The 27,441-nt window shown below is 37.2% G+C and overlaps 1 protein-coding gene across 3 annotated transcripts in view; it reads left to right on the top strand.

Annotated features, from left to right (window-relative positions):
- The window catches only part of LOC132235447 (uncharacterized), an 85,062-nt gene that overhangs the window by 30,154 nt on the left and 27,467 nt on the right, over positions 1-27,441 (top strand). For 2 of the 3 annotated variants that reach the window (XM_059697784.1, XM_059697786.1), the window contains exons 11-15: positions 1,360-1,466; positions 4,439-4,550; positions 9,953-10,055; positions 19,927-19,966; positions 23,796-23,847. In XM_059697784.1, coding sequence (XP_059553767.1) covers positions 1,360-1,466; positions 4,439-4,550; positions 9,953-10,055; positions 19,927-19,966; positions 23,796-23,847 — 414 coding nt within the window. The remainder of the gene's footprint in view (positions 1-1,359; positions 1,467-4,438; positions 4,551-9,952; positions 10,056-19,926; positions 19,967-23,795; positions 23,848-27,441) is intronic. The other variant, XM_059697785.1, reaches the window with a different exon arrangement.

Here is a 27,441-nt window from a genome sequence, read left to right as displayed (position 1 = left end):
ATTAAAAATGTTACTATTTTAGATGTGATATGTTCATGGCAGAAAACAAAATTTAGGCAAATGTGCTTTTTTTTTTTTAGGCTGTTGCTTTAACAGGGCTCTGAAGGCTATGAGGTGATGCTCTTTCTAAAAGTAAAGCATCAGTTTTAAAAAAAGGCAAACTGAAGTTTTAAAAATGTTATTTATAATCTACAAATATTCTAGTTAGGACTTTTTGATTGCAAGAGACAACTCTAACTAGAATAAACAAACATGAGTGGCAGTCACACACAAATATAAACACATATTTAGATATTTTGATTAAATTAATTTAACATTAGAAGCATTTCTTCATGATTAAATACTTTTAACATTATTTCAAAAGTGCTCCATAGCATTTCATTATTGGCATATATCATAGTTTACTTAAACATTACATCCTTGTTGGACATTTAGATTTTTTCCAATGGAGTATTTTCAAATTCTCGTCCCACATAGAAGAAAAAGTTTGATCGGAAGCTTAAATAGCACAATTAAAGCCACAAAAAAACATTTTTCTAAATTCAGACATCAAGGTCAAATATAGTTGTAATTAATTATCTAGTTAATTTAGTTAGTAAAATGTTTAAATAACATTGAATTCAGTGTTGACTCAAAAGTAGTTTTTAAAGAACATATTTCTTATAATGAACCTTAAGTCTGAATACTCTTGAGTTGTTGTTCTTCAGTTTTTGTCATTTGGTAATCAGGATGTGCCTTCACAGTTGGGCCAGTTTCTTCCATAATTTTAACCAGTACTTATAAGATCTATGCTAACATTTGCAGTTAGAGCTTTGAGTTTCTTGAAACTGTGCCATATCTCCATTAAAAATCAAGCCACAATTCTGATTAAAACAGTTTTTATATATTTTTCTAACTTTCTACTATGAAATTACATTTTTATTATGACCTTACCTCCCACCATTTATTTTTATTTTTTTAATATATTTTTATTGATTTTAGGGAGGAAGAGAAAGTGAGCGAGAGATAGAAACATCAATGATGAGAGAGAATCATTGATTGGCTTTCTCCTGCACGCCCCACACTGGGGATTGAGCCTGCAACCTAGGCATGTGCCCTGACCAGGAATCAAACTGTGACCTCCTGGTTCATAGGTCAATGCTCAACCACTGAGTCACACTGGCCGGGTCCCACGATCAATTTTTAAAGCTTCCACTTTACCTCTATGAAAGTCATTATTTCATTTAAGAAAATGCAACTTTAAGTGTACTTGGAACTGAAAAGATAATTTCTGCTCAGTAGTTATATGGTCCATTCTAGGGCATATTATTGTTGGCTTAGAGGATACTGTTGTTTATATTTGTAACCTTATGTCATCAGGTAAGCGCTTCTTATCACGATGGTTTCAGAGCCACTGCTGTCTGCCCAATGGGAGGGCCAAAGGCAACTGAAAAGGCAAGGAGGACAGCTGAAAGTATTTTGAAAAGGTTTGTATATGAAACAAAAAGATGTATTTCCTAATCTAACTAAATTTAAAGCAAGGCAGTGACCAAGTTGTTTAACAGGAATCATTAAAATCACATTATGGTCACTTAACATTTCCCCTGAAAATATTTATATGTTCATTCAGCACGTACACAGAAAGCAACAGGTACTGATACCAATGAGCCCTGCACCAACAATTTTATAGTTTAGTCTGCACAGATACCTAGAAACAGGTGTTAGAAAAGTTTTATGGATGCTAAATTCTACTAGAAAACCTATACTTTCCTTTGTCTTAACCTAAAGATTATGTTTAGAAAGTTAACATAATGCACACAGGCAATGGAGTCAGAAACAATTGGCCCTTTCACAGGTCATATGGCGCCTACAAGTGTTGGTGTCAGGAAATAATTTCATTTGTCCCAGAGAGTTCTCTTTTTTAAAAAAAAAAAATCCATATAAAGTAATTTTATGATATTTCTGTAACCAAATTTAACAACTTTTATAAATTTTCTAATGCCCAAATCAAATAATTCACATCCTATCCACAGGAGTAAAGTTCCCTACTATGTTATGTGTTTAAAGTATGTTATTGAGTTAATCAGGAGAATCTGGGTTAAAGATTCAAACCCCTATTAATAAAAATAAGTATTGATGACTGATATAAAAAGGCAAATTAGTGCTAATTTCTTTTTTAATGAGAAGAAACTCATACCACCGTATTTCAATTCTTCACCAACAATGATGATCATAAAACATTTTAAGGTACAAAATAATATAAACAGGAAAATGAATGAAATAGCCCATGATACCATCATTTCATATAGAATCCAAGTGTTTTTAAGTTAAAGACAACTACAGTTTGAACATTGTCAATGAATGAATTAATTAATTCTCTCTTTCAACTAACATTTGAATCACTGCATGCCAATCACTTCTGGACCCTGACTATATAATTGTGAGCAGACAGGGTGGCTATCCTCATGGAGTTTAGTATGTGGATAAACATTAAACTAATAACTGACAAATAAAGATTTGAAAAGTACTTTGAATAAAAAGAAAAGAGTGTTATGAAAAAGAATAATAGAACATAATTTAAATTTAGCAGGTAAGGAAGGCTTTACTAAGTGATATTTAAACAGATAAACCTAAAAGATAAGTACCTTTGTAGGTACTTAAATAAAATAAAAGCAATGAAAACATAGTTACATATCACAATATCTGACACACATTATTCAGTAAATATTGCTGAATGAATGACTATTCCAAAAGTCTTAAAGCAAACATTAAAACAAAGAAAGCATAAAACAAGATGTCAAAAGTCAAGTCAAAATCATAGTTGTGTAAGTGAACATAAATGTTATAAATTGCTCAATCAAAAGATAGTCTCTTAGCCCAACTAGTGTAGCTCAGTGGTTGAGTATCGACCTATGAACCAGGAAGTCACAGTTCCATTCCCAGTGAGGGCGCATGCCCAGGTTGCAGGCGTCATCCCCAGTAGGGAGTGTTCAGGCGGCAGCTGATTAGTGATTTTTCTCTCATCATTGATGTTTCTATTTCTCTCTTCCTTCCTCTCTCTGAAATCAGTAAAAATATTTTTTAAATGGTAGTCTCTTAGAATCGATTAAAATGAATATTCAAGCAAGTGTTATAATGTGCATTGAAATAAAACAATTGAAAAAAGTAAAAAATATCAGAATAGGCAAGAAACAAGAAAAAGGGTGAGGAGATAAAAAAGGAAGAGGAAGAGAATGAGAAAGAAAATACAAAGGGAGTTGATAGTGATAGTAAAGTAAAATTTAAATGGCATAAAATGTATCGCACACAGTAAAGTTCTGTAGATATGCTAAACATGGCATTGAGACATTTAGGCCAGAACTGCTAGATCATTAAGAAAAATGGGGAGAAATACAATTGCTGTGGAAGACTTTAACAGATCATAGTATTTATCAAATTAATTTAAACAGAACATAGAGTATTAGAATAATATAATAGTGTTGAATTAATAGCTACAGATAGAACATTTTCTCCCAACAGACAAGTATGCACCTTGTTTCCAAGCATCCTCAAGGCTACCTTACTCCATTTCAGGAAACGGAAATTTTGCAGATCACAGCCTTTGACCATATGTAATACAACAGATTAATAATAAAACTTTAAGCAACTAAACTCTAATCCCTCAGAAACCTGAAAAGTACTTGCACCTGTAATTATTGGGTCAAAGAGAAAACTCTTCAATTTTAGACTGTTTAGAAAATTAGGACATTGAGGCTATAACACCAAATGTGATTTGAAGCTAAAGCTAATATTCAGGAATGAGTTGATACCCCAAATGCCCTAAATTGCCCCAGTCCTTCAACTGTAATTGTTATTAACATCCAAAATGGGTGATCTTTATCAAGAACCAGCACAATTTACCATAGCTAAGATTTGGAAACAGCCTAAATGCCCATCAGCAGATGAATGGATTAGAAAACTGGTACATCTACACAACGGAATACTACACTGCTGTAAAAGAGAGGGAATTCTTACCATTTGCAACAGCATGGATGGAACTGGAGAACATTATGCTAAGTGAAATAAGCCAGTCAATGAAAGAAAAATACCACATGATCTCATTTATGGATAATAAAGAACATTATAAACTGATGAACAAAAATAGATACAGAGGCAGAGCAGCATCGAACAAACTGTCAAACTACGGAGGGAAGGCTGGGGAGGGTTGAGCGGGAGAGGTAAGAGATCAACTGAAGGACTTGTATGCATGCATATAAGTATAACCAATGAATGCAAGATCCTGGGGGGTTGGGGAGGCCAGGGGACGATCAATGGGGAAGAAAAGGAGACATATGTACTACTCTTTGTAATACTTTAAGCAATAAAATAAAATAAAAAATAAAAAATAACCAAAACTAAAGAAATGGAGTTGATCTACCATAAATTCATGAATATTTTTGTCACCTATACTTTGCTGCAGAACTCGTCTTATGTTTGAAAAAGCTGGCTTAGGAGATTATAGTGAAGTTCACATACAAATTTTAGGATCTGAAGAAACATATGGAGCACAAGCTAAAGCAAATGTAAATGGAGTAAGTAGAACAGCCCATATTTCTTAAGTTCCAATGTAAGTGAATGGTTTGGAATATTCTTAATCATTTACAGATGAAAGTATTTACTGTAAAGACTGACCTAAGGTTTAATGGGTTATGAATTTTGGGTTACTTCAATTTTATAGTATCTATTTTTTAAATCTATGTTCTACAACAAGCTGGTTATTCAATTTGAATTTTCTATTTGCCTACTTCAAAACTCACCCTAATTCCATCCCCTTTCTTTCTTATCCTACATTTAATATTTGAGTTATGTTTAGGCTTTGGATGTCACATATATGGTTTTCTTCAAAAGTGTTTTGAGAGCTATGAAATTTAAATTTTTAACTTCTGATGAGTTCTCAATACATATGTTGATCTTTAGGAGCAAAAATAGAAATAACATTTCTTTCATTCTTACAGGAAATTTTCTAGCTAGTCACTAGAAAAGGTATAAGAGATTCAGAATTGTTTTTTGGCTTACATTAAAAATTTAATATGTAAAGTATGTCATATCTATTGTGACCACCATTAAAAATCAGTTTCATTAATCTACTTCAAGGCATTTTGAGATTATTTTAAAAATATGAAGTCTTATCAGTGTCTCATTAAATTATGGATAATTAATTTGACCTTATCCGGATAGTTTTTTTCTTTATCATGTATTTAATTCTAACAGCATTATTATGGCTGTGTCTTATATAACTTTCTACTTAACATCTTTAACCATTTTGAATAATTTTTAGGATTTTTTAACCTTAACAGTCATAATCACAAAGGTTTGGCCATTTTATTATTCTGGATTATTTGTAGATATTTTGGCCAATTGTTATTGCTTTCACTTAAGTGTTAATCAAAGATGGAAAAATGTATGGGAAATAACAGTAACAATCACAACACTAATTGAAAGGTTAATATGTGCTAGGCACTGTTCTAAATTCTTTATTTGTGGTCACTTAGCTATCACAACAACCCTTTTAGGTACATGTTGATATTTCCATTTTATAAATGCGGAAACTCAGGCACTGAGAGGTTGAGTAATTTGCCTATGATCAGACAGCTAAAGAGGAGGAGCAGGACCAAATTTTGAACCCCTACAGTCTCCTAGCATTTGCACTTTTAACCTTAGGAGCAAGACTTTCTTTTCAATGTAGAGTTGATTAAAAAGATCTAAACCCTTTGTAACTGAATTATTAAGGCTAAGTAAATGTAACAAGATAATTCATTATATTTTAGAAAAGAAAAATAATATTGTTCTATATAGTCTTAGGTATATTAAACAATTCAAGTATCTGTGTCCAGATCTTTATTAAGACTCTTTTCTGTTTAGGAATTTTCTCTTCTATATTAAACAGTGAGCTCAGCAAAATATTGGATAAATATTTTATTTTGGAGAAAGAATTGTTGGTTGCATAATTTTTTGCAGCCTGTTTTTCATTTTGTAGTATAAAGCCCCCAAATGCCAAGAACTAGTTTATTTTGTAGACTAGTGTGTGGTAAGGTCAGGATATAAACTTAGGGGCTATTTAGAATTATATGAGAAATTTTAGATGCTTGAAAAAACTCAGAAACAAGAACCAGGTGTCAAAGTGTAGATATTTCTCTGTATGCAGAAATGTGTGCTCTATTAGTTGCTAGGTGATTTAATTGCCATATTTTGTAATTGCCATATTTAATTGACTTCATTAGATTGAGTGAATGTAGAACATAAAATGAAAGGTTATTTTGAAAGCCAACTTTTAGTCTGTTGTTTGAAAGGGACTCTTCATTAAAGCTTGCTTGAAAACAGTACATAATGTCTATTTTTCGTGATGTGACCATGAACCTCTATTTAGTCACATAATTAAATAGTCAGATTCATTAATTTGGTTTTAGAGGGAGATATTGACAATACATATAATGGGATAAGTAGAAGGTAATTATTGGTCTTATTAAAATAATTATAGCTTATATTTGTACTTGAAGAAGTGTTTCACATCTAATGCAACATTATTTTATATTACTGACTCTAGAAGTAGCTAGAAAGCTGATATTATCTTCATTTTACTGGAAAGGAAAATAAAGTTATAGAAGATGGCGGCCTAGGTAAACACCGGAAATTGCTGCCTCGCACAACCACTTCAAAAATACAACTAAAAGACAAAACGGACATCATCCAGAACCACAGGAAGGCTGGCTGAGTGGAAATTCTACAACTAGAAAGAAAGAGAAAAGCACACTGAGACTCAGAGAAGGTGTGGAAGTAAAGTGCAGAAGTACGGAGGCGCACGCAGAAAGGGCTGGCAACTGAGGACACGTTTGTTTTTTTCAATCGGGAGGGAATCTCAAGCTCCCAACGGCTCTGAACTCCAGTTCTGGGTGAGTCTCTGGGGACCCAGACTCATACGGGGAGAAACTGGACTGTCTGGCAGGTCCCATACGGGGAGAAACTGGACTGTCTGGCATTGGTCGGAACTCGAGGCCGGCTTTCTCTCAGAGGTGCTTGCAGCCATTACTGGGACACTGAGACCTGGGGCCTCTTAGGGCATGGCTGAGGATCAGCCATAGCTGTTTGCTCTGCCCTGTAGATTCCCTGAGACCCCGCCCCACCCAAGCTGTGCGCAGAGGCTTTTGCATATGAATGGCCTGGCCCTTTGTAATCTGAAATTACCTAACAAACTGCAGCTGGGACAGAGAGACCCAGAATATCCAAAAGAAGGCCCAAGGCCCAACAGCAGCTTGCATTGCTTCACACCTGGGCCTCATCTGGGCACCTCCAAACCCCAAACAAAGAAGAGGAATCTGCAGATCTCTCCATAGCTCCTGCTGGGTAGCCTCAGACAGAGGCTAAATTAGCACCTCCTTAGAGATCCAAGAGCCAGTGTACCCAGTGGTCAGAGTGGGACCATCCAGGTTACAACTCCTCAGATCCATAAGGGTCACACTCAGGGGGCAAACTTAGTGAGCACCAAAGCCCCACTGAAGCAAGTCTTGCCCCATAAGGGTGTCTCCAGCACAGAAGTTCTCCCACTGCAGATACAGCTGATTCTCACAGCTAATTGGCCTCGAGGTCAGTTCCTCCCATTGATACCTACAACAATCAAGGCTTAACTACAAGACTGTGCACAAAGCCCACAAAGAGGTGCACCAAGAGTGTCCACCTCAGGTAATTGGGGAGGCTGAGCCATTGGGCCCTATAGGACACCTAGCACACAAAGCCACTCTATCAACACAGGGAAGCAGCCAAAATGCAGAGACAAAGAAACAGACCACAAATGACAGAAATGGAAGAAAGCAAACTACTGGATATAGAGTTCAAAACCACAGTTATAAGCTTTTTCAAGAATTTCCTAGAAACTGCCAATAAATTTAGTAAGACCCTCAAGAAATCTAGGGAGACCCTCGAGGATATGAAAAAGGACCAACTAAAAATTAAGCATACACTGACTGAAATAAAGAATATTATACAGAGTTCCAACAGCAGACTAGAAGATTGCAAGAATCAAGTCAAAGATTTGAAATACGAAGAAGCAAAAATCACCCAACCAGAAAAACAAAAAGAAAAAAGAATCCAAAAATATGAAGCTAGTGTAAGGAGCCTCTGGGACAGCTTCAAGTGTACCAACATCTGAATTATGGGGGTGCCAGAAGAAGAGAGAGAGCAAGATATTGAAAACCTGTTTGAAAAAATAATGACAGAAAACTTCCCCTACCTGGTGAAAGAAATAGACTTACAAGTCCAGGAAGCGCAGAGAACCCCAAACAAAATTAATCCAAAGAGGACCACACCAAGACACATCATAATTAAAATGCCAAGAGCAAAAGACAAAGAGAGAATCTTAAAAGCAGCAAGAGAAAAACAGTCAGTTACCTACAAGGGAGTACCCATACGACTGTCAGCTGATTTCTCAACAGAAACTATGCAGGCCAGAAGAGAGTGGCAAGAAATATTTAAAGTGATGAATAGCAAGAACCTACAGCCAAGATTACTTTACCCAGCAAAGCTATCATTCACAATTGTAGGTCAGATAAAGAGCTTCACTGATAAGAAAAAGCTAAAGGAGTTCATCACCACCAAACCAGTATTATATGAAATGCTGAAAGGTATTCTTTAAGAAGAGGAAGAAGAAGAAAAAGGTAAAGATACAAATTATGAACAACAAATACACATCTGTCAACAAGTGAATCTAAAAATCAAGTGAATAAATAATCTGGTGAACAGAATAAACTGGTGAATATAATAGAATCAGGGGCACAGAAAGGGTGTGGACTGACTATTCTCAGGGGGGAAAGGGGTGTGGGGGTGAGGGAAGAGACTGGACAAAAATTGTACATCTGTGGATGAGGACAGTGGTGGGGGGGTAAGGACAGAGGGTGGGGTGGGAACTGGGTGGAGGGGAGCTATGGGGGGGGAGAGGAACAACTGTAATAATCTGAATAATAAAGATTTAATTTAAACAAAATAAAAAAATAAAGTTATAGAGACATGAATTGATAATTAAGGATAAGCATATCTTCAGAATAAGAGGCAGAACTAGACCTTAGAATTTCACTCTTTCCAGTGAACTTCCAAATGACCACACATTTCAAAGAAAGTGATTACTGAATTCTTTAAATTTTTAAATGACATTTTTATTTATATACTTTTATAGTTAATTCTTTTTCCAAGTAGGATAATTGATTAATGCTATGAACTACCCAAAGATTGTAGGTCATCTTTGTTGCAAATATTCTTCAGGAGCTATAGCAATTTTACACATATAATTTAAAATCATCTGTCATATGAAAAAGTAATGGGCATTGCCCTGGCCAGTGAGGCTCAGTTGGTTGGAGCATCATCCCATGCACCGAAAGGTCACAGGTTTGATTCCTGCTCAGGGTACATATCCAGGTTGTGCGTTTGATCCCCATTGGGGGTGTGTATTAGAGGCAACCGATACACGTTTCTCTCTTGAATCAATGTTTCTCTCTCTCTCTTTCTCTTTAAAATCAATAAAAACATATCCTCAAGTGAGGATTAAAAGAACAACTAAGAAACTATCACCCTTTTAAGAAAAGAAGTAATGAGCATCAATTAAATTAAAAAAAGGACAAATGGAAAAAACAATAAAGGCATTTTACAAATACAATTTTAGCAATTTTCCAACCTATCTTTACCATGTGTCAAGTTAAATTCCTAAGATAAAATAATTATTATTAATATATAGGGGACTAAGAGTTTTATCTTCTATTTTAAATAAGGTGTTTATTTTGTGAGCATGTGTGACATAATCAGGAAAACTTATAATAATAAATTTCTTGTAGTAAACATGCATACCAGAAATATTTATATAACCCAGAAAAAAAACCTTCTTTTATGGCGCGCAAATACAGATTGTGCCTTATTTTGACCTCTGCATTTGTTCATTTCTACTCTTTGTCAGCAGGGTCCGCGAGAAGTAGTTCTCTGGCTTTCGGTACATCATAAAGAGAAGAGGGCACTGGAAATTTTTTCAAGGGAAATTGCACCAGCAGGGACTGGAATGGGTAAGCATATATGTGTTTATAGTTGCAGTTCTGAGAATTCCTTACTTTCTAATCACCATCGTCAGTTGCAGTATTCATTAATTAGACCTCTGAATACGGGTAATAGTGGATTTAGGTGATAATCACAGACAAAGCAACCTGGTAAAGTTTATTATAAGTTTGCTGTGCCCATGTCACCACCCACCTCATCCTGGGTTCCAGTTTCCCTACATCAGGGTCCTTTTCCCCCAGAGTGGACTCCTCTGGTGCCCTCTGAACAGGTCCCGTGCTGCCCTGTGCCACTCCACCCCCGGCCCCAACACACAGGGCCCTTCCTTCGGCGCCCTTGCTTTCCCCTCACAGCTGAAATTGGCCTGCCACCCTCACCGGACCGGGCCTCTCGGGCTTCAGTTTGGCTAATCCAGTGAACTTATCCTGTCATGGGATATAACTTTTGAAAGGCCATGAATTCCCACATTGCACATATAGAGAAATGTGGCTTAGGGAGGGAAGTGAGTAAAATGAGAGAAGGCAGATGCCCTCCTTTGGCTCCTAAGAAGAGAAGTAAAATTTTCTAGTAATATTAGTGTCACGGGGAAGAGTTCTGTTCCTTTTCCATTACATTCCTTTTCCTCTACCTGCGATGAGAAATGGAGGGGGGAATTGAATATTGGCGATGCAAGACTTACATTTTAAAATTAACACAAAGCAAAAGTGAACAAGTGGGACTACCTTAAACAAAAATACTTCTGCACAGAAAAAAAAACCAACAACAGCCACCAATAAAATAAGAAGGCAACCTATGAAATGGGAAGTATTTGCAAACCATATATCTGATAAAGGGTTAAGGAACTTATACAGTGAACAGCAAAAAAAACCCCCAAACAATCCAATTTAAAAATAGGCTGAGGAATAGACATTTTTCCAAAGAAGACATACAAATGGCCAACAAGTACATGAAAAAATTGTTGAATATCACTCATCACGAGGAAAATGCAAATCAAACCACAGTAAGTTGTCACCTTACACTTGTTAGAATTATTTAAAAAAGAGAGAGTGAGATAACAAATGCTCCTGAAGAAAGGGGATTGGAAGAGGGAGAGAGAGACAGACAGAAAGGAAGAAAAGGAAGGGGGAAGGGGAAGAAGAAGGATTGGGACAAAAATGTGAACATATTTTTAAGCTGCAAAGTAATACACATGAGCAAAATGCAAAGTGATCTCAATGAAATATTTGTACAGTATCTATATAATCTAGCCCTGTCTCTTCTCAGACTGCATATTGCGCATCACTTTTTTATTGATGATTTGGAATTGCCATTTTGAACATACAAACTGTACAGACTGATACTCCCTCTATAGTTTCCATTAGTCTTCAGGTTTGAGAGAAATAAAATCCATAATGTGTTTCACTATTTTTTTAGTTTGTGATGCCTCTAAAAAACAGTTTCTAAGTGATACTGAATTGGGGAAGGAGTTTAGGGATTCTGGGTACTATTAAATATCCTCATTCTAGGACTAATTTTTTGGTACGGTTTCTTCTAATGGAACAATCACAGCACACAGGCACAGCGTGGAACAGCTTGACACAATTTTACATCCTGCATAACGAGTTGCCAGCTTTCTGCTTTCAGTCCGTATCTGTGCCTTTGCTGCTCCCCAGTAATCCAATCCCACATTGCAGATTGCAGCACCCCATTGCCAGGTGTCAGATTCTGTATAGGTCAAGGTCCTTGATCTCAAACAGAACTCAAGCAAGTTTAAATAGAAAAAGATTTATTGAAAGTTATTAGGTGTCTCCCAGAATCTTAGGAGAACCATAGAACCAGTTTGCGTACTACTCAGTCAACACACACACACACACACACACACACACACACACACACACATACACACACACATTGATTCTGCTGCATCAGACAGGTAGGAAACTGTATGTCAGAGTCCACCTTAGTTGTCTCAGAAGAACACAGGGCTCCACCACCCTGCTCCCCAGCAGATACCAACTCCCTGCATGCAGTGCCCACCTCTCATGGGTCACGTCATCCAAGTCCTGGTTAGATGCCTTTGCTTCCTGGGAACTTAGGCCACATGCCAGCACTCTAGCTACAAGAAGGCTGGGAAATGTTGGAGTTAGAATGGGTGAGGGTGAGCCAACCTGCAGGATTGGCCGCAATTCCCTGCTTCCTTACAATTTCATTGTGTTTACCCCTCTAACGAATCCATTTTCCTAATACCTAACATGAGGATTTTGGACCTCATGGATTCCAAGAGTTTTTACAGTAATGCAAATGTGCATCTGTACTAGTTACAGTTCTGGCTTCCAGTGAGGGAATCCTTACAATAACTAGTGAAAGTAAGTCAATGGGATTTATTGATTCAGAACTTAATTGTGGGAAGAGCAAGGCTGAAGCTGGCATTAGCGGTGTCTGTCTGTCTCAGCTGGCCTCTCACTGTCTCTCCTCTCTGCTTTGTGTAACGACCAGCTCCTCCATGAAGCTAGAGCAGCAGCCCCTGACCACTCCAAAGCTCACATCTGAGATTATAGAGGAAAAGAGTTCTTTTCCAGACTCAGTTTTAAAGGTCCCAAGAAGGACTCTTTCAGGCCAGCTTAGCTTGTGTGCCTGCTCTTATGGGCAGAGGAGTGGAGCAAGCATGTCAAACTCTTGGCCGGCGAGTTTGACATGCTTGCAGTAGAGTCTTTAACCAGAGAAGGGGTCCCATAGGTGTGGCCACAAGAGAATTGGTTTGAGCAGTCAGCCACCTCCAATCTATGACCAGTGCAGATTCTAAGATGTGGGGTTTGTTCATTTGTTTTCAGGCTTTCATTTTGTGAATCTCAATGTTGTGAAGGATTAGTAGGTGATACAAACACCATATAGATTGAGCACCTGCAATCAGGGAGTTTAAAATTTTGTTATAGAGATAAAGCAAATAGAGGCATATGAAGATTTAACCACAAACAAACAACATAATCCTTTCAGGGAAAGATTTTAAATCTAAAAGCAATTGAATTGGAACTTGAAGGGATGCATTTGTTTAACAGTTTGCCAGGCATTTTCCCCCAAATTATATTCCCAAACCAAATCATGTTTGGCTTACAGCGGTTCTCAACCTGTGAGTCACGACCCCTTTGGCAGTCGAACTACCCTTTCACAGGGGTCGCCTAAGACCATCCTGCATATCAGATATTTACATTACAATTCATAACAGTAGCAACATTACAGTTATGAAGTAGCAATGAAAATAATTTTATGGTTGGGTCACAACATGAGGAACTGTATTTAAAGGGCCAGAAGGTTGAGAACCACTGGCTTAGAAGATCATTGGTAAAATATAACATTAATATTTTTTCTTGAACTTTTGGCCTTCCCCTTTTTTCGCAGATGTTGACTGTGTTGGTATATAATGTACTGTGGGAAGTACATTATTATACTGAAATATATTTTGTCTTTAGCAATCAATATGATTTTGTACTTTGACTTTACACTTTATGAACATAGCTTGTATAACAGGAAGAAAATCTACCATTTTCTCCATGAATCAAAAAATAGGTGGCTCATCTTAAAACTTATGTGGAATTCAGATAGCATTTTGAATATTAGGTTCTATTGTGTTGGCAATTAGATTGTGGAAAATGGGTGAAAAGTTCCAGCCGATCAATGTGATGGTCTTTGGTTCATCGTACAAATGAACTTCCTCGTTTTATAATCTGAAGCACATGCATATTAAGTAGAGAAAACTAATTGCAGTAAATCCTGGCAGTAATCTGGATATTTCAATAATGTTTCATTGTTATTTCTGAATTTATTTGTAACACTGTTACATAAGGGTCTTATTTTTAAATTGTTTTAGTCTTGTCGGCCTCTCTCTCTGATTATTAATTTAGAGTGATTGAATCAGATTGTGTTTAATTAGATTTTATACTTAGATGTCATGTCAAAGCTCTTGAGTGTATTTTGTGCCTTTTTTCTGGTGGGCAATCCATATAGATGTAGTTAGTGGTTTGTACATACTCTGATGAACTATTTCTTTCTTCAAATTTCTATTGCCATAGACAACGAGCACTTTATACTCGTTGCTTTCTTGGCTGTAAAGAACAGCTTCTCCATGAAGCCGGAGCAACAGCCTCTGACAGCTCCAAGGCTCACATCCAAACCACTCTGAGATCAGAGAGGAAAAGAGCCGCTCATTCCCAGACTTGGTTTTGGAGGCCCAGAAGGACAACCTGTCCACCCTATTTAAGATCGCCTCCTAAACATATCCTGTCCCCCTTCCCTGATTTATTTTTCTTGAGAGCGCTTACCACTATATGACCTACTTTAAAAAGATTTGACTTACAGTTGACATACAATATTATATTAATTTCAGGTTTACAACATAGTCATTAGACATTTACACATCACTGATCACCCCTTGCTTTCTAAAATAGGATATACATTTATGTTCAATGAAGGCATGAATGAACTAGGTGCAAAGGACAGCAGTTCCAATAAGTGCAATGTAACGGTTTTAATGACTATCACAGTTATTTTATGACTATTTATCCCAGCATTTATGCCCCTTTTTTTCATTGTAGGGCAGACTACAGGTGTTTAGGAGGCTGAATTTATAGGGCTGAACTGGATTTGAGAAATAAGGGAGGGGCATCAAGGATCATTCTGGGATCTGGCTGGGACCACTGGGTGGATGATGGTTCCACCACAGAAAAAGAGAATATGGGGGAAGAAGCAGGTTTGGGCGGTATCCAGTAGGGAGCCACTGAGGAGACATCAATATATAGATACTAATTTCACATCAACATGCAATGGATTTGTAAAGAAGATCCTTCCAAATAGGCTTAGAAGGATCTGCCAGAGGCTTTTTAAAATTCAAGGAAATAAAGTATTTTAAAAAGGATGCAGTGGTCATGGTGTCAAATGCTACAAAGAGGTCATATAAGATAAAAACAAAACAAAAAGTTCCCATTTGATTTTGCAGTAAGGATGTTACTGATGACCTTGGCTAAAACACTTTCAGTCAAGTGGCCGGGGCTGAATCTAGATGCAGCGAGTTGAGGAATATCATTGCTTTTATCATGAGAAAAGTAGTTGGTGTGAATAAAGAGGTCTTATATATGGAAATGCTATACTTGAATATGGAGTTGAGAAAAGATAAAGAGAGGCCTTTCATCACAACTGAAGTAGCGCCTGTCCTAGTCACTCTCTAGCCTGTTGCCCTCCTTCTTTTTGGCAACCACTGGCTGCGATTATGTTATTTATCAGCCATGTCTTTACTGTCTGTATCTCCCATCTAACATGTAAGCTCTCCAAGGAGGGCGAGTGATTTTTACCATTCACTACCAATTCTCCAGTACCAAGAGTCACGCCTGGCTCATAGGGGATGCTCAGTACATTTATGTTCAATGAAGGCATGAATGAACTAGGTGCAAAGGACAGCAAAGTGGAACTGGGTGAATGTATCACTGGGAAGGGCTAAACCTCACTTAAAGGGAACCGAATGGTTACCTTGAAATACTTTTCCTCCTTTGTCATTATTTGAATGCATAATTTTAAGTCCTTACTCTTTAATATGATGGCTGATTCTTATAATAAAATAATCTTGTACAATGCATTATCCTGATACAAATTAGCAAATTTTTCTTAAGGTGAGAGTCAAGATTCTAGAAAAAAAGCAGAAATGGATGTTGAACAAATACACACACACACACACACACACACACACATATATATATATTTATATATATATATAATTTTAGGGTTAAATAACAAACTGAGAGAATACGCTTTAGAAATAAGTAAGCTCTTTTTTTAAAGGCCAGCAATTTAGCAAAATTTTGAATGATCATTACAGTGTAACAGACTAACGTACCTCAATGTGGGGCTGGGGGGATGAGAAGAGATAAACCAAAGAACATCTATACTTATATGCATAGCCCATGGACATTGGCAATAGGGTAGTGAAGACCTGAGGAGCGGGTAGGGATTGGGCAGAAGGCGGGGAAAGGGAAGGGGGAATGGGGGATATCTGTAATACTATCAACAAGAAAAAATATACTTAAAAAATACAGTGTAATTTCTAGAATGAGCAGTGAAAAAACGACTATGCCATCTTATTTTCAGAAAGAACTGAATTGGCATTGTGTACATTCTGGATATCAGTCTAAGATATATATGTTTCTTAATAATCAGTGCCAAGTTTGCATAGACCATAACTGGCTTGTGTATATTTTTGGTGGTTGATAGTACTGTAAATATTAATTTGACACTTTACTTTGCTTAATTTCTGTCTTTTATTTGTGAACAATCATAAAATCTCATGTGGCCCAGATAGCAGGAGTATGCAATGGGGACTTACTGTTAGGAATTTAAGCAGAATTCAGTAACTATAAAGTATTTCTCTAATAGGAAAAGAATAAGACAAACCCTCTCTTGACCTTTGTTTCACATGAAAATGACCGGAGTTTGACACCAAAATGACAGCTGGTTAAAGCAGCCTGAGATTTCAAAGTGCCTGAGTATATGTAAATATTATGACTGATCTCAAAAGTGTATTGGAAAACACTTTCAGGAAGGTCCTTGGTTTAACAGTTTGCTACATTTTGGTTTTATCTTCTGAATTTAGAAGAAATAGAATAATTAAAAACATGTAGTTGAACTCAGCAGACCCAAGATCAGAGGTTAATACTGTGAATGCATATTACCATGTTGTGCATAAACCGAGGGCTCAGATCCTTGTAGTTTGATGATATGACAGATACCACTCCAAATTAACTTCATGTCAATAGCAATAGCATGTAGAAAATCCATCACTAAAATTTTGTTTGGCCACTTCCTTTTCTGTAACAGAACGTGTTAGGGCAGAGGGAACTCTCAGAAATCAAGGAAGGTCATGGACAGATCATTTCTATACTCTGGTCTCCTAAGAGTCAAAAGAGCATATCTACTGTCAAGCCTCTACTCCTGAAAATCCTCTTGACTTTATGTTTTAAATCTCATTCAAGCTACTGTTTATCCTAAACATATATCATTCGGAAGGGCTAAGTAAACCAAACTCAGTTTTGAAGGTCCCAAGGTTCAGGCAAGCGTGGCTTGTGTGCCTGCTCTTGTGGGCAGAGGAGTAGAGCTACTTGGAGTTTCTGTGCAGTTCTCTGTGGGCAAGAAACACTTGGGATGACCCAGGGAAAAGAATAGGAAGCAAGACTAATAAACAAAAGTCACAGTGGTGAAGTTTGTTATTAAACAGAACAGATTAAGATTATCGGCCGCACAGAGTTCAGGCAGAAGCTTTCCCATGAGGCTTGCAACATTTCTAAAAGGCATTAGCATCAATTAGTGAAGAATTAATTCAGAAACATGAAGGTTGAGTGGGGACGTGTCATCTGCATGGGAGTGTAGATCTGGGGAGCAGAGAAAAGGCTGCACCAGTCTCCTGCAGGTGGCACGGTTGGCATAGATTGAGATTAATGATTTTATATCTTTTTATTTTTACTTAAATATTTTTTTATTGATTTCAGAGAGGAAGGGAGAAGGAGAGATAGAAACGTCAATGATGAGAGAGAATCATTGATTGCCTGCCTCCTGCATGTCCCACGCTGGGGATTGAGCCCACAACCCAGACATATGCCCTGACTGGAAATCAAATGGCGACCTCCTGGTTCACAGGTCAACACTCAACCACTGAGCAACACTGGCTGGGCTATTTTTTAATTTTTTTAAAAAAAAATAGTACATGCACATGGTACAGAATTCAGACACTGCAACAAAATCAAATGAAAATTAAGTCAGCTTCTCCCTTCAACTCCCAGTCCCCAATTCATTCTGAAGGGTCAATACTTTTTTGTAAATCCTTCTATGCTGTATGCATAGACAGGCATTTATATACAATTTTTTTTCCCAACACAAACAGTAGTATCATATACAACATCTCCATTTTATGCACAGATAACATGCAAGTCATATTATTCTAAACCTTGGGGTTTTTTTAACTTAATAGATAATAATTTCATTCCTTTTATTTCCTCAATTCCTTTTAACAGCCACATTATATTCTATCCTATAGATGTGAAAATTCCCTGTGATGGACATTTAAGTTGTTTCAAGTCCTTTGGTTCTATAAACCATCATTCAAAAACCTGGAAATCACCCTGACACTCTCCTCTCTCTCTCTCATTCTCCACACCCAGTGTGTGGCCAGATTCTATCAGTTCCACCTACGCAACATGTGGTGTGCATCTGTTCCCTCTTGCCACCTCCACTGCCATACCCCAACCACTTCTGACATGGCTTACTGCAGTAGCTTCTCACTGGCCTCCCTGACTTCACTCTTGCCCTCTTCAAGTCATTCTTCACAGGCAATGAATGTGAGGCTGTTCTCATCATAAGAGAAAGGCAAACTACAATGAATGCCATTTTCCACCTATTCGATTGTCAAGTTTCAAAAATTTTAATAATATAGTGCTTTTGTAAGGGCTGTAGGATTACTAGTATGGGCACTCATACATTGCTGGTGGGCATATAAATTAATTCACTCAGTTTGGGGAGCAATTTGGCAATATCTATCAAGAATGAGAAAGTATATGCACCTTTGTTTGTTTTTCCCTGCGGCCTGAAATGCTTATTTCCTTTGCTTATTCCCTTCTTTTATCAGTGACTTCCACTGAGAAATGTTTCCAGTCTAAATTTGGTTCCCTTATTAGCCTGTCTCATAAAAGGATGCAATTACATATTTATTTGTATGGATTTTACTCAGTGCCTGCTCTGAGTACCACTCTTTACTTTATCAGAAGGGGTAGTGGAAAAACTCAGGGAATCTGAGTTCTGATCATTCGACTGCCTAACTGTGGGCTTTCAGAGAATCAACTTCTCTGGACTTCAGTTCTCTCATCTGTGAAGTCAGAAATCTAGACTAATTGACTTCTAAGGCCCTATAATTTATAGTATTGAAACAGTATGAGGATATAGTATAAAGTGAAATATACATAAATATTCAATGCTGGTTGTATTCTTAATATAATGTGAAATTCATCTAAATATTGCATGCTTGCATAAAAGAATTTTATAAGTGACAGTTTAGTTGATTATTTTCTTCTGAGTAACTTTATGATTATTTCCCACAGTATAGTTTCTTAATTCCTTTCTTACCTTTTACAGATGTGTCAGCTATAAGATAGTCTTAAATGACAAACCCTTATTGTTTTCTTATAATACTCTCCTTGCCATATTTTTTTAAGGCATTATATTTTAGCCAACATGTATCATTTGTTATTAGATCATAGAAGTCTTTTCCCATTCTTGTTCTTAATTAAATTATAAATCCACTAGGTGGTGTATATGGACAGAGAGAGAGAAAGGTTAGTACCATTTTCTTCTCTATAACTCAAATTTAAAAAGTTCTCTTTAGGAAGGCCAACCATGATTATGTTTTGGTTTTTGGAGCAATGAGAAGCTTTCCCTATTAAAAAACAAAACAAAACTCACACAAAAAAACACAACCAAAAAAGATTTCCTGCAATAAAGTTTAAGGTTTCCCTTAGCTGTTAAAAAGAGTTAATTCTATAAACTGAATATTTAAAGTAGAAAAATGTATTAAATAAGTACAATGTTATTCTATTAATGTGATGAAAATTGTTTGCTGTCTTATCTCTTTCAGCTATTTCAGTTGTAATAATAACTTAATCCTATTCCATATGAATTTTTACTTGCCAAATTATTCCTCGATTTACTGATTCTTAATTATGAATTCTGGACATTGTTTTAACTTGCATTTTTCTGAAGAGCTTAATAGCACCCTGTGTTAGAAAATTAATCATTTGTTACAATGGACCACACTGAAGTTATGTTATACCATTAAGTAAGAAGGAAATTGTTTTTTGTTTGTTTTTTTCTCTTTAGCACCTGGTCTGATGGGAGTGGTTGGAGGTCGTCCAAAAGTGTGAGTTTATTGATGATATGCTAAAGTTTGTTTTTTAAATATTGCTCCCCTCACATCATTTTCTGGATAGGGGGTGAGAGCAGGGCAGGTCTGGGGTACTAGGCCTGTCCTCCTGGCACATCTTGTTCATTAACTCTCCTGAGACTCCCGGGAGCCTACGGAGGCTCTTGAACAGTAAGCTGACCTTATCTGAGAGGAACCTGTGCTGATCCTGGATGACTCAGGAAGGTGAATTGGTCCCTGGGGTTAAAGTTCTCATGAGATAAATGGCTTTTCTAGGGAGTAGAAAAATAAGGCTGAGCTAACCTGTTTTTCCAACCACTAATTCACAGCAGGGGAAATACAATTTATTGACAAGTAACGGAACCTTATTTAGCTTCATCTAACAAAATTAGAGGAAGGTGGCCATCTCATTTAGGTTAGGACTTCTACCAGAACGGGTAGTTCTTTTCGTAAAAAATGAAGTAAGTTCGTGTGCTGTGGTGGAATTTTCTAGCTGCTTTGTGTTCTAGTCTTCGGCGATAAGATGTGATATGTTAAGATTATTGGGTTCCACTGTGTATTTGTGTCAGTTTAATCAAGAATGCATGGATTCTCTTTTAGACAGAAAGAGAATCCATGCATTCTTGATTTCTGATAAGACAGAAAAAGAGCTTCAAAAAAAAAGTTATCTTGTACTGTTTATTCTTTTCTGCCCATTCTGTCCTGAACTGTCTACAACAAAAAGGGTTTCACCCCTACTGGTCCTTCAGAACTGCCCTTGTCAAGGTCTCCCATACCATTATTTTGTTTAATACAAAGGTCGGTGGTTATCATCATCTTACTTGCACTCTGAGCATAATTTGGCACTATTGGCCATGATTCTCCTCCTTTAAATATTTTCTTAACTTGGCTTCCAAGGCACTGGCTTTCTGTGGATGTCTCCTGCCTCGTTGTCAGACACTCCCCCATCTCCTTTGCTGGATCTTCCTCCCCCCTGACTTTGAAACCTTGCAGTGCCTCAAAGCATGGACCTCCCTTCTTTTCTACCTACACTTGCACCTCTGATGAGTTCATTTTATCTTTACCTTTAAATACCGCCTATATGCCAATGGCTGTCCAATTTATTTCTCTAGCTCCTTTGTCTTCCTTGGTCCTCAAACTCACATACTATCTGTTTACTTACTAACTCCCATTTGGATGCCTAGTAAACATCTCAAGCTTAACATGTCCCAAACTCAGCCCCACAGTCCCCATCCAACCAGTCCACCCTCTTTTCAGCTAATGGCAACCTCAAGCCAAAAACTTTCATGTCATTCTGACTACTTCCTTTTCTCATGTCTTATATACAGGCCAGTTCTGTGTAAGAAGTTCTGTGTCAAAATATGTCAAAAGTCTGATCACTTATCACCCTCACAATGACCACCCTGGTTACAGCCACCATCATCTCTGGCCTGAATTATTACAATAATCTCCTAACGGATCTCCCTGGTTCTAGTTCCCACTGTAATCTGTTCTCAAAATAGAGTGACTGTTTTTATTTTTAAATTTTTTGTTGTCATTGACACTATTGCAGATGTCTCCCATTCCCTCCCCCGCTTTGCCCACCTCCACCCAGCCCCCACCACCTTCCCCTGGCCTTCCCCACACTGTTGTCTGTGTCCATGGGCTATGAATATATGTTCTGTCTTTAAACATGTAAGCCAGATGATATCACTCCTTTGTTTCAAATCTTTACTCTTACCTAGAGTAGATGCTGAGTCCTGAAGATGGTTCAGCAGGTTCTGCCCAATCTCTGTTCTCCAGTCTCCACCTTCTCCCAGGCACTCACTCTCCTCCAGCCTCCCACACCGGCCTCACTTCCAGGTTGCCTCAAGTCTTTGCACTTTCTCCTCACTCTGACTCAGATGCTCATGGCTCCCTCCCTCACTTCAGGTCTTAGCCCAAAAGTCCTTTCTCAAAGAGAACAACCTGACCGCACTATTTAATGTTGCCTAAGATCCATTAACACTTTCTGTCTCCCTATTGTGCTTTAATTTTTTTTTTAGGGAACTTATTACCATCTGACCTACTATCTGTTTTACTAATTTATATTCTTCATTATTTTTTCAAATAAATTATCAATTTCTTGCTCTCTCTCTTCTTCTAGCACCCCCATGAGGCAAATGTTAGTACCCTTGAAGTTGTCCCAGAGGCTCCTTATACTATCCTCATTTTTTTTTTTTTTTGGATTCTGTTTTCTTTTTGCTGTTCTGGTTGGGTGTTTTATGCTTCCTTATATTCCAAATCACTGATTTGATTCTTGGTTTCATCTAATCTACTGTTGATTCCCTGTAAATTTTTCATTTCAGTTAGTATATCCTTCATTTCTGACAGTTCTTTTTTGTGGTTTCCATATCCCTTTTTATGCTGTTGAAGTTCTCATTAAGTTCATTGGGCATCCTTATAACCAGTGAACTCTGTACCTAGTAAATCACCTGTCTCCATTTTGTTTAGTTCTTTTTTTTTTCTGGAGTTTTGTTCTGTTCTTTCATCTGGGACATGTTTCTTTGTCTCCTCATTTTGGCAGCCTAACTGTGTTTGTTTCTGTGTATTAGGTAGAGCTGCTACATCTCCCAGGCTGGGTAGAGTGGCCTTATGTAGTAGGTGTTCTGTAGGGTCCAGTGGCACAGCCTCCCCCATCACCCAAGCTGGAAACTCCAGGTGCACCCCTCTCGCCCTGTGCACTGTGTACACCCTCCTGTTATAGGTGAGTCTTGATTGCTGTTGACACATCAATGGGAAGGATTTACCCCTACAGCGAACTGCTGCAAGGATGGACTGGGACCATGGACCTCCCACCACCATGGAGGATCAATGAAGTCAGGAACCAAAGACTATGTACTGTAATTCTGCTTACACAAAGTTCAAAAAACAGGCAAAAATAAACTCATGTTTGGGGATACACACTTAGGTGGGAGAACTATAAAGAAAAGCAAGGAAATTATTTTCATCAATGTCAGCATAGTGATTACCTCTGTCAGGGGTGGTAGTGACTGGGAGAGGCAGGAGGGAAACTTCTCAGCTGCAGGCAGCAATCTGTTTCTTGACATTAGTGGTGATTATATGAATGTTGTTTTGTGATAAATCATCAAACTGTAATGTTTGTTCCCTGACCTTTTCTCTATAAGTATTATATTTCACTATAAAAAAAGGTTTAAAAATATTTAAGGATCCCAAAGTAGTTGGTCCCATAAACTTAATCTTATATACCATACAATTTAATAATAACTTACTTTGTCTCTAGTTTCAACTCTTGGTCAATTCAGTCCACAAATATTCAATGCTTTCTCCAGGCCTGTGTTTCTTTCCTGTTTATAATTGTTGTGGGTTTTTCTTATACTTTGTTGTCTGTCCACATTAGATAAGTCAATTTCCTCCTGACCCTTGTATTTAGGTTAAACTTAAATATTAGATCACACTGAAGGCCATTTATCTCTGTCCGTGTCTAGAAATGATTCCCTGGCTCCATGCAGACGTCTCTTAGGTCTTACGGGAGACTGGATGAAGGAGTGTACTGGTGAAAATCCAGAGTTTGTACTAGAAAAACAACTTTTTCATTCAACTTTAAGTGACCCACTAATGCTTGGCTTTTGTGTATATAAAGGCACTTTCTGATGAAGAAATATGAGTGCTCCTTGGTATTCTCAAAGGGAAATTGATTGGTGTATATGGTCAGTAAGAAAACTAGGTAGAGGTGGGTCAGGCATGACAAGTGAGTGGAGGTCTGAAAACCCCACCTCCCTTTTTTCTGAGCCCTCAGTTATGTAAATCTAATGTTTATTGTCCCTTCTTTTGTATTATATTCTAGATCTCCTGTTCTAAAACCATTTTTCTTCCTGTATCCCAAGAAAAAGGTTAAGGTAAGAGAGACTCCTCAATCTGCTTCAGTAGTATCTTAATTATACTTTCAAGCATATGTGATACTGGTATTTTTTGGAGAGATTAGTTTTGACAAGCCTCTTTAACTGTATTGTTCATTTCATTAAAAGATAAAAACTGTTAACGGTCATGGTTGTGGAATGGGTCATTCTAATTACCTGATTGTTCCTATTATGTGAAGATTAACCTTCCCCACGAAGTGGATCTGTCTTGACTCAAATGGGTGGACTACACATTATTGCATCTGCATTTTTTCCCAGGATTACAAATATGTACTGGATATTGTCTTGGTTGTTCACTTTTAAATATATTGTACGTTGCCAGTTATCTTATGTTTGGGAATCCGGACAGCACTCACAGTGAAAATATATTCATAAAATGTAAATGTCTCTGATAATTCAAATTAAACAGAAAAAAAAGGAAAAATAAATGTTTCTAAACTTTCACACATAAAACTTTAGGAGCCATAAGCACGCCTGAAAACAATGTATTTCTTTAAAAAGTGATTGTCAGAGTAATCAAGCGCTTCTGAATTTTTTAGTCAGCAAGATTAGGGAGTTTTTTTAAACTAACATTTAATGCTAATAAATTATATGAAGGGAGGGATCATATCTATCTTATTTACCACTGTAGCCCCAGCACAATACCTGGCACATCATAGGTGTCGAAAAATATGTTTAATGAATGAAGTTTATTGTGTTAGGCAACATTATGTGTGCTATTTTATTTAATCTTCACAGTGATATTAAAAGTTAGGTTTTGCTATCCCCATTTTATTGATGAGGAAATTGATTCCCAAGGAGGAGAAAAGAATTGCCCAAAGTCACACAGACACCAACTAGAAAATGGCAGACATGGGAATCAAATTATGATGTGCCTGACTCCAAATCTGACATTTGATGTTGACACTAATTTGAGCAAAGACAGCTAGTTGCCTTCCCAACAGCCATTTCCCTCCTCATCCTTCATCAAAGTCCTAATTTTGTCTTAGTGTCCTATTCCCTCAGGTGACTCAGGTAAATCCTGATTGGTCTAAGCCAAAATAATGTTCTCATTGCCCATGCCTGCCTGTGACCAGTTGAAATATAACCTGGCTGGGTCATTGAGATTGGAGAGAAATATTCTTTTTCTTTTTTAAATATACTTGTATTGATTTCAGAGAAGGGAGAGGGAGAGAGAGATAGAAATATCAATGATGAGAGAGAATCATTGATCAGCCCCCACTGGGGATTGATCCCGAAACCCGGGCATAAGCCCTAACCAGGAATTGAACCGTGACCTCCTGATTCATAGGTCGATGCTCAACCATTGAGCCACACCGGCGGGCAGGGAAATATTCTTTTTTTTTTTTTTAATATACTTTATTGATTTTTTACAGAGAGGAAGGGAGAGAGATAGAGAGTTAGAAACATCGATGAGAGAGAAACATCGATCAGCTGCCTCCTGCACACCTCCCACTGGGGATGTGCCCGCAACCAAGGTACATGCCCCTGACCGGAATCGAACCTGGGACCCTTCAGTCCGCAGGCCGATGCTCCAGCCACCGAGCCAAACCGGTTAAAGCTAAAGGGAGAGTTTTTATAAGGAATTGGAGGAAGGTTGAATTGCCAAATGCTAATAGTTATTTAGCACTTATGGTGTGCCAGCTTCTGTTCTAAGTTATTTTATTTTACTAAACTTATTTAATTCTCACCTATGAGGTAAGTATTATTATTATCCCCATTTTTCCAATGTGGAAACTGATGCTCTGAGACTTTTAATAACTTGCTCAAAGTACAAAGCCACGATTCCAATCTAGGCTGCAAAGTTCACACTCTTACCCACGTCACTGACCGGTCAATTCTGCTGGACAGGCCCAGCTAGCTCCTGTTGGTTAAGTGGTAAGTTCAAGAACAAATAGTCTCCACTGAAGGGTGTAGGGAGGAGGTAGTATCTGCAGTGGGGAGCCATTCAAAAAAGGCAGAGCATGACTGGTCCTTGATAGCATCAATTTCTCTATATTTTGTAGAGTCCATTTTATTTAGTATTTAAACATAATAGTGTGCCTTAGAACTGTGTGTTAATATGTAAACTCCCTCAGGCCTTTTCAGAAGTGGGTGTGGTATACTTTTATAATAAATGGTGACATTAATTATTAACTATAAGTATTCAATTATGTAAAGGAATTCGTTTGGATCTCTCAGAGAACTTATACAACATTCTGACTAAGAATGGCTAAAAGAAACTAAAATATGCAATCTGGAAAAATACACTGCTCTACTTTTTCTCTGCCATTCCTAAGCTTTGTGGTGACTAGTTTATTTGGGATTCATGACTACCTAATAGAAAAAAAATTCTCCTTATTTTTCTTTTTTTCTTTTTGTTACCTGTCAGACATTGTCTTAAAAACCAAGAGCTCAAGGATGTTAGAAGGTATTATAATCCAAAGAAGGGTATTTTTTTTACTCAAATTAAGTTCTTTTTATTTTCTTAATTAAGGCCCAAAGAATCTTTGAATAATGTGCTAATCCAATGAATCACTGAGAAATTAGCTTCTTTGTCTTATAGAGTTACTACTCTTCCTGAAAAGTGTAGCCCATAGACATGAGGAAAATATAAATTCATACAAAAAGAAATTTATGGTGTAATTATAAACTAACTGTACCAGGGATTCCTAATGAGAAGTCTGCATGTCACAATTACATTTGAGAACTCTGGTACATATAAAATAAGCTCTTTCAAAATGTGATTCCAGTTTTATTTAGAAATGCATCTACTGAAATGAAGCATAATGCACACAGGTTATGTTAATCATGAATGTGATCATGGGTAGTTTAATCCAAATTAAGAGTAGATTTGTCAGATACAGAGTGTCCATCAGGTAATTTGTGAAACCAAGTTATTATTATTATTCACCCGAAAGGTTCAGAGAGGCAGTTTTTGAAAGGTTCTTAGTGAAGCTTTGGCTCCTAAAAAAAACTGTACAGTTTACAGACCGACTAGTTTCTACACAAGGGGAGAGAAGAGAAATTGGAGCATTGTTAGTAAAAAAAAAAAAAAAAAAGTTACCTTTTATTTCTACTACCACTCCATTCTTTGAAACAAAAGTAATTAGTGAAGTCAGGAAGTAAAGGCAGTGAAATTCAACACAGACCAGTTTATCTGATGCTTTTTCAATGTCCAGTTTACACGGCTCTGAGTTCCCTGCTAAACAGTAGCCATATGGTGGGGCGGTGGGAGGGGAGGTAGAAATCAGTTGCAGTCTTTCCCTTCAGGTTGCTAATAATATATTTGAATTTTATGTTCATTGTTCTCTTGCTTGTTTATATGGTTTTGCCACTTATTTATAAATTTCTAAACAATCCGTTGCTGAGTTTACATAATTTTGAACTTTATATAAGTGGAATCAAGCTCTTTTGTTCTGTAACTTAGCTTGTTTTTTTTTTCACTCAAAATTATCTTCTGAGTTTTATCAGTGTTGAGGCATAGAGTAATCATTTATTCATTCTTCATCACTATAGAGTTTCATTTTATGAATATGCTATAGTTTGCAAACTTATTTTTCTTTTACAGGAACGCTGAAATTTTTGTAGGTT

Source organism: Myotis daubentonii, chromosome 5 (assembly GCF_963259705.1).
Source record: "Myotis daubentonii chromosome 5, mMyoDau2.1, whole genome shotgun sequence".
NCBI classification, from domain to species: Eukaryota; Metazoa; Chordata; class Mammalia; order Chiroptera; family Vespertilionidae; genus Myotis; species Myotis daubentonii.
Note: the sequence above shows the minus strand (reverse complement) of the source record. Positions and strands in the feature narration are given on the sequence as shown.